We start from the raw sequence: 12,221 nt of genomic DNA, 5'->3' as shown, positions 1-12,221 counted from the left end.
TAAAAAACCCCAGATATATTCATTAAGCATATAAGTGATTTACAAAACAGCTACATATTCCAAAGACAATGCAGTTTACAAATAGGAAGTAGGTACCTACCGAGAGTGAATCTTCTCCCACTTGGCTACTAGCTAAAGCCATTATGTTAGGAGAATAGAATCGTTCATACATGGATGCTCCTTGACAAGTATCAATAATAAACAGCAACTCGTTGTAGCTGAAAGAAAGTGGTAATATATTTAACACGAATCATGCTGTTAATCATACACTGATTAATATTTTTACAATACTTGCTTGCATAATATAAGATGTTAAAGTCCTATCTTAGTCATTTCATTAGTTAAAAATTTGTGACTTTTCGGTAGAATTCCCAATACAAAACTGATATTAGAAATATTAAAATTATAATCCTGTCCAAGGAAACTACCTCAACAGGTTGTACCACAAAGTGCTGCCCCAACTTATCTTGGCCACATGATTCAGGCTATCCTAGAATATGAGCCAGATTCAGGAAAAAACATATATGATTTAGTCACCATCCTCAAAAAGCTTAATATCTACTAGAAGAGAGACACATAAACATTTAACGAAATGGAATGTGCTAAGAGTTACAAATAGTTATTAGAGCCTATAGTATGCCTGACCCTAAGCTGGGGATACGACAGTCCCTGTCTTCATAGAGCTTAGAGTCTAACAAAGTCAAAGTGCTCTCTAAGAGCACTGAGAAAGGAAGTCCTCTTGATTTGATTATAAGATAATGGAAAACAGATGACTTGTGAACCACAGTGTGGATGTACAAACGAAAACTGAAGGAAAGAATATGAACTGAGAAATGTTATTCTTTGGCAGTGATATAGTTTTTAGACATCTTCAGAATGACTAACCAATTTCTCTGTGTGGAGCATAATCTTACTTTGTTTGGGAATAACAAATTGTAGAATTGTTTAATTTAAAGAAAACTCTTGTATAAAACTCTACCATAGAAACCTTAGACCTTAGAGAGGTAGCTTTGGACGGCTGCAGTAGGCTACCTGGGCAAGCCCTATGTGCACGTCAGGGGAGAAATTAGTGCAGGGCTAAGAGTGACATCAGATGAAGACTGTGGGACCCAAACTTGAAGACCCAATAAAAATACTCAATTAAAAAAAAAAAAACTGTAAAGAAAGGCAGGTAAGTGAAAGGTGATGTCTGGCTTGGGCAATGAAAGGTGAGTTATTTTAACAAGCAAAGGAAGGAACAGCACATTACAGGGTAGGATAAAGGCTGTACGAAGGCACCCAAATTTGAAAAAGAATGAATTGTTTGGGAAAAGGGGAACAGTACTATGTAGTTAGGATTTACAGTAAATTTGGGGAAATGGAAGAAATTAGTTTCTAAAAGGTAACATAGAGCCAATCTATATTGTACCCCACATGAAGTATGGATCTTATCCTCTAAGTCTAGAGAAGCCAACCAGGGCTTTTGTTACTTGAAAATAACATAATCAGCTCTCTATTTTTGAATGGGCTGCCTAGCTGGAGAAAGTAGGGAACAGATATATTTTTCAAAAGTTTCTTTCAGACACCTGATCTAGGTAAACAACTAACATTGCACCTAGAAAAGCAAGCAAGCAATCTTGCCCACAGTATCTAAGCAGGTGATAGAAGGAACAATTCATATGACATATTCGTCCTGAGACAAAATTCTGTGGAGGCCCCTGAGGATCAGAAACATCTAAGGTTATGAGGGGCAGTACAGTAAAACAATTCAGAGAGCTCTACGACTAGAGCACTTAGGAATGAAATCCCAGTGCTGGACTTACTAGTTGTGCAAAATCTGGCAAGTTACTGAATCAATTTATGCCTCAATTTATTCATGTGTGAAAATAATAATAATAGTATCTACTTCATGGAGTTGTTATTGAAATTAAATGAGATAGTATGCATAAAACACAGTGCCTAGCACCTAGTACACATTCAATAAAGGTAAACTATGAATAAGATAAAACTAGTACCTAGCAAAAGCTTTCCCTTCAACACTTCCATTCATCCTGCTTATGCATATAATTCAATATTTACATTTAATTTGTAGCATAGCTGTATACATATTTCTTTTTTCCAATAGATTTTAAACACTGAAGGCAGAATAAACATATTTCTTTCTGTGCCATGTGTTTAGAAGGTAAACCCATAAGTGCTTATTGAAGATAATCAAGTTAAAAGCACTTCTGCTGCTTTATATTCACTTACATTCATATGACAACTTTCAACTAGAGGGGTGCTTACCCATGGCTTACTAACAATATATCATCCTTAACATAAGTTACAAATATTATATTAATAATAATTTCAGCATTTTTTCTAAAGAAGAAATAATGTATTGCTATCATGTGGAGAGTCAGAGAAATGTACAAAAAGTTAACAATAGGCTAAAGTTGGAAAAAAAATATATGTGCACAATCCACCTACATAATAGGGACCTTGATTGATGGGACTCTTATTTCCTCCAAAAGCACTGCTAAATAAATAAATAAACAAACAAACATTGCTAAATAACAGAGATTACCTTAAAAAGTTAACTTTTTTTATGCTCTTTAATAACACTTAAGTTTCTTTTAAAAATAGTCAGTAGAAATAACAAACATAAGTCTAAGTGAGTAGAAGAAATTATTAAAGTAAGTTAAAATCTCATAAAATAAGTTCTGCAAGTCTACTAACCATAGAAAATTAGGTACTAATTTATCTTATGAAAAGTAGTTATTTGCTAATTACCGTCGTTTTTGCCACATTTGCTCAAAAGCATCTGCAAGTTCTATGTTGGTAATTTCTTCGGAATCTTGAAATTTCAAAAAACCATTTCCACCATGTCCTTGTAGGAGTTAAAAAGATCAAAAACATGCACTTTTTAAATGCAAACTGCACACATCCAGATATAAACATTTACTTCATTCATGGCAATATTTTAATATTATTTGTTATTTTATACTCTAAAATGAAAAGTACTATGAAAACAAAAAAAAATTTGATTTTCCATTACACCAATTAAAAATAATGAAAGACTGCAAAAAATAGCAGATTTCTCTACAAGTTCTATTGTTCCATTCTAAAAAAGCTCATTTATACTTTTGCACTGGCTCCATTATTATGTCAGAAGTGAGTTTCTATAGATAATTTCTCAAATATAAATACCAGGCAAACATTTGGGTGAGAAAGGGGTTACAAACACTAGCTGGTCCCATAGTATGTTAGTACTATTCACGGTGTACACCTGGAATGCTACCCTACTAGGAAGTGTTGTTCTCACATAAAAAATAAAACCTGTTTTCCTAAACAATTATACTTTTTCAAACTTAGGTGTCTACTACTATCAACCACTGTCCGAAGAGCTGAGCAGAAGACTGTGACATTTAGAATGCATGGATAGAGCCCAGGCTGTCTGGATTCAAATGCTAGTTTTGCCACTTAACTGTGACTGTGTTAACTTAGGCAAATATCTTGATCTTTCTATGCCTCAGTTTCCCTAGCTGTGAAGTAAGAAATATATCAGCACCATCACTAGCACGCCTATAAAGGTCCTTTGTGTGGATTTTAAAAGGTACTTCCCCTGGGGCATCAAAGTAGGAAAATCTGTCTATTTCAGTGGCCCTCTGAATATATGCAGTCCTGTGAGCTCAAAATTGGTTAGTAGTTATGTCGTTGTGGGGGAAATATGATACTTCTTCCTCCCATTAGAAAACTCTATAGCAGGGCATACACCTTACTATGTGTAAACATATCGTAGAATGCTACTCCCACTCAACCCCCTAGCCAAACACTTAGGCAGTGCATAACCCACACAACTATAAACACAGCCCCAAATACCAGTACCTAAATCTCTGGATTGCTATAAGGATGAAATGAATTCATACACACACTGATTTACAATATTGCCTGAGGCACAGTAAGCCTCATTAAATATTAGCTATTATCATTTTATTATATTGTAATTGTCAGCCCTCCTACTCTCTTACATGGGTTGGCAAATTTTCTGTAAAGGCCCAGGTAGTAAATGTTTTAGACTTACAGGCCATATGCTCTCTTGCAACTACTGGACTCTTGTCATTGTTGTATAAAGTGGCCATAGATAATATGTAAAAGAAATGGATACAACTGGCTCTTATACAACTTTATTTCTAAAACAAGCAATCTTTCCATGGGCCATACTTTATCAAATCCTATCTTTGACTACTGGAATTTCTTCCATATCTGGAGTCCTCCTGAAAGAGTTTCCATAGATTTAGAAAAAAAGTTCTAAAACCTTTAGTTTATTATATTCGATAAAGCTAAGCTCTAAGACTGTACTTTATAATATTTACCACAAAAGCTTGAAAATTTCTTATAACTTCACATTAACTAAAATGAAAATTTTCCTAACTTAGCTCTGCTAACTTATAAAGCTTATAAATTGATCAAATTTGAAAAGCTGTAAGTAAATGCAACATGATAGAAAAAGAAAAGTAAACCACCAAGTAGAGGTCAGCTACCTTCCTGCTGTGTGACATCTAAAAACCATTCTGCACATGTTTTATCATCAGTTGAAACATTTTTAAATATAATTTGGTCAACATTCATATATACTGAATACACCATAAAACAGAGCACTGGTAATGAAAAGATGAAAACCCCATTATCAACAACACCTTGGATTTCAAAATCTAATGAAGGCAATAAATATCCAAACAAGAAAACAGTAAGCTGAATGCTCATACAGTAACTACAGATTTGGGACACTTCAATGGCTTAGTTGGTTAAGCATCTGCCTTCGGCTCAGGTAATGATCCCAGAGTCCCAGGATCAAGCCTCCATTGGACTCCCTGATCAGTGGGGAGTCTGCTTCTCCCTTTGCCTCTCACCCCACTCATGCTTGCTCTCATTCTCTCTCTCCTAAATAAATAAATAAATAAATAAATAAATAAATAAATAAATAAATAAGATCTTTAAAAAAAAAAAACTACAGATAACACGGGAGTATAAAGAGGGGAGCCTACACCAGCCAAGGAGATAAGAAGCCTCTCTGGGCAATTATAAAATATATATCAGGACACTTCTGGGGGAAAAATGTTGTAATTACTAATTACGTTAGGATAACAGGTGTAAACTAGGACTGTCTCAGGCAAGTGGAGACATGCGTCACCCTAGACTTACAGAGGAAAATCACCAAAGGAAGTGACCCCTGAGCTAAGACTAACAAGATAAGGAATAATCAGGGAGGCAAAGTGAACTGAGAAGACATCAATAAGTAAGGGTGATAGCTTAAGCAAACAGTTAGAGGACAGAAAACAGCCCTAGAAGTAGAGAAAGTGCAAAAACTAAAATGAAATAAATAATATCACTAAATAATAATATATTATTATTTTTTATATTATATGACTAAATAAATAATAAAACTAAAGCATATTATTAAGACTTTATATCTAATATTCCTCAAAGTATAGACAAAAGACTATTATTTCAGCTTGTATGTGGGGAGTATATTTAAAATGCAGTTTCTTAAGCCCCATTCTGGACCAAAACTAAATCAGTAATTTTAAAGACCCGAGTATCTGCATTCAAATAATCCCTATATTCGCTAAAATTCGAGACTCCATCAACAGAAAACCCCTGTAAAGGTTTTACACAGAGGAAGGACAGATTTGCAGTTTTTAACTAGTTTAGTAGAATGTTCAACAGGAGACAGAACTGAAGGCAATAAGGCTATAGCAGGGATACTAAGTAAAAGGTAAGAAGCTTTACCAGTCATAGTAAAAAAAAACATTAAAAACAAAGATAATATACCAAGGGGCTGTATAAATGTTACCATTTCAAGTTGTCATAGAAGAAAAGAGAACTCCAAAACAAACTATTTTCAACAAAATTCATTTAAGGTGTTTAAATTTCTTTCCACGAAGATTCCTTTTTGAGGAGAGTCACAATATATTCTATTTCTAAATATCTAAATTCTCAAATTACCTGTCATATAAATAAGAATATTGCTCCTATCATCAGAAAGAAGACGTTTTGACCGAGGAGTACTAGATGGGATCCTGCCAGTTAATACCCGTAAAAAATTCTCCACAGTTACCTGGGAAAAAAAGAAGAAATAAAATGAAATAGAACCAGGGGAATTTTCAAAAACATTCCTTCTTCTTTATGCATTACTCAGCATAAGCTGAAAATAAATCGCAAAGTGAAATATAACTCAATTAAAATATATTTATTTAAATATATACACCTCAGCATTAACTTGCTTCCATTAAATACTAACAGCTGACAAAACTACCCTGGGGGAAAAAAAATCAGTTAATTAAATTTAAAACTTGAAATGTTATGCAAAGTATTGCCCAAAATTTAAAAATTATTGTCTTCATAGGCAATTCTTTGGAAAGATACAAAATATAGAAACGTGTAAATAAATTCAGCAACATTATAACTATTACAGTTAATCTGTACAACTACCCAGTGAATTCTAGATAAACATTGAAAGACAGGTCCATAATGAATCATAAAAATAAAACCATAAGGATAATTCCATTAATAATCCCCAAATTATGTATCTTTAATTTTTAATGTATTTTGTTATTTAAATTTTGTTAGGGATATTTTCAACATGTAAAAAATTCATCACACTTTAAACCAGATTTCCCAACCTGGAATTTGTGGACCTGTAGGATTCTTTGAAAGCATATTTAAAGTTGTATTACACAGATAAATTTTAAAAATAGAAAATTTATCTAGCTTTCTTATTTAACACTTCCCTAGATCACGAGTATATAAATATATATGTATATGTATATGTTTCTGTGTAAGTGTGCATAATGTTTGGTTTATATTTTCCCCAGAAAACAGCAAAATGCTGAAAGTTTTAATAGGATTTCTTTTTGGGTAATTATTTTATGGTGGCTAAATCAACAAGTAGAAAGTCCAACATTCATACACATTTAATTACTGAACAAACATTTCTGAGTGCCTTCAAAGGCCTATAAGGAAATTGCTAGGTATAAAATACATAAGATATAGGTTATGTCCTCAGGGAGCATAGAGGCTAGGAGGAAACAGATATGATTTTAAAATTGTTTCAAAACAGGGCAGCCCGGGTGGCTCAGTGGTTTAGCGCCGCCTTCAGCCCAGGGTGTGATCCTGCAGACCCGGGATCGAGTCCCACATCAGGGTCCCTGCATGGGGCCTGCTTCTTCCTCTGCCTGTGTCTGTGACTCTCTCTCTCTCTCTGTGTCTCTAATGAATGAATGAATGAATGAATGAATGAATGAAATAAAATCTTTTTTTTTTTAATTGTTTCAAAACGGTCTAGGCACACAGAAAATTGTGTCTTCCTTTTGGTAGGCTTGGTAAAAGGTGAAGGACTATTGAGGAAGACTTAACCAAGGAAGACTTCAAATTTTAAACATCCTCACTACCTATTAAATTTAAAATGAATTTTCAAAGGGAAAAATATAGTATAATGCCATTTTTCAGATTTACATTTTAAGTTTTTACTATATATGCATAAAAACACTGGAAGCATACTAAAAGTGATTACCTCTAAGTAGTGGAAATATGGGTAAGTTTTTTTGTTAATCATATTAACTTTTCCCCAATTAATATATTTACTAAAAATACAAACTTGAAATTTTAGGTCAAACATGAAAAATGAACAATGCATTTACTGTAAAAAAAAAAAAGTTGATATATGAAACCTCACTAAAATACTCTAACATAAAAGCCAAGACAAAGTTGTCCTATCCAAGATACATATATGAAATGTTCATGCTGTGTTAGCCTCACTCATGTATTGTTTTAATATGAACTCCAGAGACAGAATTATTATATCAAAGCTTCAGTGACAACTATATACAAAGTTGAAAGAAAAAGAAAACTATTTCATTCTACCACTATTCTAGAATTTAAAAGTCATGATAAATTTCAAAAATGTTGCTAAATCAAACAATATTACCTCATAACTTCTATAATCCACTTCCACATCATCTCCATACACATTTAGTTCCATATTCTTGTGACTAAACACTGTAGCTGGTTTGGGATTTCTAGGGTTGCATGCCATATCGTCTGCAAGCATCAGAACAATGTGACTTAAAAAAAAAAAAAAATCCAGTAAATATGCTACTTAAATAAAACCACAAAAGTTCAAAGCAGACACATTTTATTTATATGAGGCAATTATGTTCATTCTTTTCATTAAAAATAACTTAAAATAATTATTGAGTACATATTTTAAAAGAGCTTTTTAATTGTTTTCATATCCTGATGCAGTATAAGCTTTAAAGCAAAGAAATTAGAGTAATATGGCATGAATTTATCTGTAGAACCTGAAGCTACTACCTTAATTTTTTTCCCAACATAGTATATATTTCATCCCATACAGCAAAGGAGAGCTGAAAGAGCTCCACCACCTTCCTTAAATATTTTTTTCTCAATTTTAGGACTATCTGACATTTAAGACTTACAGAGTCCACATTAAACCGTGAATTTAACTTTCAGAATCCCAAATGCTTAAGTATGAAACCATGCAAGTGTAACTGGGGCACCAGAGGAACACATCCCCAGTCCAATCACTCTTCACTGGCTCCACTCCATCTCCCTAATACCAGCCGCCATCTCTTGACTAGATACTGAAATGGTTGCTTGCCTGGCGTCTAGCTTCCACTCCTGCCCTCTTTCAGGTCACTTTCCCTATAACTACCAGAATGATCTTTCTTAAGCAAGTTAGTAAACTTTCTCACTTAAAATCCTCCAAAGACACCCCATTACAAATTAGTGGAAAACGGAAACTCCTTTCATGGTCTGAAAGGCTTCCTTATTGTGGCTTCTGTCTACCTCCCTAACTGTAGCTCCTACCATCCACGTTCACTGTGCTCCTTCCACATTGGCCTTTCTGTTCCAGGAATATGCCACACCTTTCCTGCTTTAGGGACTACTGACCAAATAAATTCAGACTTCTCCGAAATCTTCCTGTCATTCCAGTGTCAGTTAAGCTACTCCATTCTCATTACATGTTTAATTTTCTACAGGTCATTTATGAATTGGAGATCCCCATCATCTCCTACCACCACTCCTACTGGAATATAAGCTCTCTGAGGACAGGGGCTTTCTCTATCCTGTTCACCACTGCATCACTCACACTTGGGCTTAGTAAAAGATGCTGGCATATAGTAAGTATTCAATAAATATATGTTGAGTGAATGAAATGTTCTCATTTCTGCATATATTTTCTTCGAGAGAAAATTATAAAATTCATCTTAAATACGTCTCATCTTGATCTTACCATTAAAAGCGATGAACATGAATCAGGCAATTCTTCATTCTACCATATACTTGAGCTACCCAAACATAAGGGAAAAACTAATGTGGTATACATAATTAGTTTGGCAGGAGATTGCAAGAAGAAAGTGTTCTGCTGCATATGTTCCAAATACATTAAAGTTCAAAACTGAAACATTGTGATTTTTCTTGAAAATTGGCTAGATTTCTATTTGAAAGGGTTCCAACCCTGCCAAATTCAAAGATCAGATCTTCAGCTGTTACTGATTCATGCTCACAGAATGGTGACAGTTATTCCTCTTAAAATGGAAAAAATATCTTTCCTTTTTTTATGACTTAAGATGACGAACTTACATTAGGTTATTATCAATCATCTTTTTTGTTACAAGTCACTATTAAATAAGACTGAACTGACCTCCAAATCTCAATGTAAGAGTATTCTTTAGGTCATTTATTTGACATATAGTTAATTTTACTCTATGAAATCAAATGATCATTAAATATCTATACAATGTCAATGTCATAAAGAAGTAGTAATTTAGGCAGCCCCGGTGGCGCAGCAGTTTAGTGCCGCCTGCAGCCCCGGGGTGTGATCCTGGGGACCTGGGATCGAGTACCGCATTGGGCCTTGCATGGAGTCTGCTTGTGTCTCTACCTCTCTCTCTGTGTGTCTCTCATGAATAAATAAATATAATCTTAAAAAAAATAAAGCAAATATTTTTTTAAAAAGTAGTAATTTCAGCTTAAAATTATAAATTCAGGGGTGCCTGTGTGACTCAATCTAAGTTTTGGCTCAGGTCATGATTTCAGTGTTAGGGAATTAAGCCCCATCTTGGGCTCTGTGCTCAGTGGGGAGTCTGCTTGTGATTTTCTCCCCGCTCCCTCTCCTTCTGCCCCTCCTGGTGCTCTCTAAAATAAATAAATAAATCTTTTTAAAAAAATCATAAATTCAACCAACATTTTTCCTGCAGGTAATTTTAGCCTCAATATAAGTACAATAATCCTCATTTAACATACCATTTTTAAAAAACCATTTTACTTGCAGATAATAAATTTAAAAAATAGGACTGGAAACAGACTGGATTTCAAAGTTTATAAATCCAACCACATATTCTCATTCATTATTTCTAAAACTTAAGAAATGTTCAGTACTCCTTCCTGGAGGAATAAATATTTCTCTTGGTCCAGGTATTAAATTATTTGTATGATATTTACATATATAAATGAAAGTTAACTCCTTAGGCTTATAGTTCTTATAAAACTATAAATAAGTACAAAATTATAAATCACATTTTAAAAAAATTATCAAACTAATAATATTCTAAAAACATTAACTCCATTTGAAGGAGGATGTCATTTTGCTAACAGTGACTGCTATTATATTTAACAGGAGAAAGAGATTACATCAGGCCTGGTTCTACACTTCAATTTTTTCCCTATATTTTGATATCTACACTACAATATAACTCAATAATACAGAAAATCTTCACAAAAGTTACACTGCACAAAATGCAATTCATGAATTCTTGTTATGTTACTTGACTGTTCAGGGATCAGCTTTTTTTTTTTTTTAAGATTTTATTTATTTACTCATGAGAGACACACAGAGAGACAGAGAGACAGAGAGGCAGAGACATAGGTTGAGGGAGAAGCAGGCTCCATGCAGGGAGCCCGACGTGGGACTTGATCCCAGGACTCTAGGATCATGCCCTAAGCTGAAGGCAGGTGCTAAACCACTGAGCTACCCAGGGATCCCCAGGGATCAGATTTTATATTTAACGAAGACTTTGCCAATAAACATTCTTCAAACATCAGTTACATGAGATCTAACTGGTTGACTCCTTAAAGTATCTTTTTAACTCAAAATCCCAGTTAGCATCCCAGCAGTTTTTTTTTCTTTTTAAGATTTTATTTATTTATTTGACAGAGAGAGAAAGAGAGAGAATGAGCAGGAGGGTAGTGGCAGAAAGAAGCAGACTCCCTGCCGAGCAGAGAGCCCAATGCGGGGCTTGATCCCAGGACCCTGAGATCATGGCCTGAGCTGAAGGCAGATGCTTAACCGACTGAGTCACCAGGTGGCCCCCAGCAGTTATTTAAGTCTTCACTGAGTGGGTATCAAATCAATCACTGCTGGAATTAAAACCAAGGAAAATAAATCTACGCTAAAGACATACTACTACATTCCTATAAATAATGACAGCAACTTGCTTTGTATCTTATTAAAATTAAGAGAAAAATCCCTCAAATACATCCAATTGATATAAGAATATGATATTCTTACAGTCTGGCAATTCTATACTACCATGTGTGATGACTCAAATCTCACACTCTATTCAAGGGCCTGCAAAACCTACATCACACAACAAAGCATATGGCAATATGGCATTCTCTCAACACAAAACCAAAAGAAAAAGTGAACACTGAAATTGTACAGAGTTCAAACTGAGTTTGAATCCAAACAATATATTGGTTGTTTACATAATAGTTTCCACTGTTTATTAATTCTACTTTATTTTATGTGCATGTGCATAAGAGAGAAGGGGGGAGGGGCAGAGAGATTATTTTAAGCAGGTTCCACTCAGTACAAAGCCCAATGAGGGGGATTTGATCTCACCACCCTGAAATCATGACCTGAGCCAAAAACAAGCATTTGATACTTAACCGACTGAGCCATCCAGGCCCCCCTCCATGTATTTTAAATCAAGCATTCCTGTTAAAAAAATATGAGTACATATCTATATATATCTACTAATTTGTATGTCATATGTATTTGCTACTTTAAATATATATAACAAGTATTAGTGGAGCATAATTTCTTTCCTTTTATAGATTAAAAAACTACTAATATTTTCTTCCCTTACCACTCTTTGGTATATGATTTAAAAAGAATATCTTGATCATGCTTACATAGATTTTAAGGACAACTAAAATAAAAATGAAATTTTAAA

The 12,221-nt window shown here is 34.1% G+C and overlaps 1 protein-coding gene across 1 annotated transcript in view; it reads right to left on the bottom strand.

The window, feature by feature from the left end:
- PIGK (phosphatidylinositol glycan anchor biosynthesis class K) overlaps positions 1 to 12,221 on the bottom strand; it is a 107,411-nt gene that overhangs the window by 63,124 nt on the left and 32,066 nt on the right. Inside the window, exons 4-7 of the mRNA XM_038541634.1 lie at positions 7,949 to 8,084; positions 5,968 to 6,079; positions 2,752 to 2,848; positions 101 to 218 (exon numbers count right to left, since the gene is read on the bottom strand). Of these exons, the coding sequence (XP_038397562.1) occupies positions 101 to 218; positions 2,752 to 2,848; positions 5,968 to 6,079; positions 7,949 to 8,084 (463 nt within the window). The remainder of the gene's footprint in view (positions 1 to 100; positions 219 to 2,751; positions 2,849 to 5,967; positions 6,080 to 7,948; positions 8,085 to 12,221) is intronic.

The sequence above is a fragment of the Canis lupus genome, chromosome 6 (genome assembly GCF_011100685.1).
Source record: "Canis lupus familiaris isolate Mischka breed German Shepherd chromosome 6, alternate assembly UU_Cfam_GSD_1.0, whole genome shotgun sequence".
NCBI lineage: Eukaryota > Metazoa > Chordata > Mammalia > Carnivora > Canidae > Canis > Canis lupus.
Note: the sequence above shows the minus strand (reverse complement) of the source record. Positions and strands in the feature narration are given on the sequence as shown.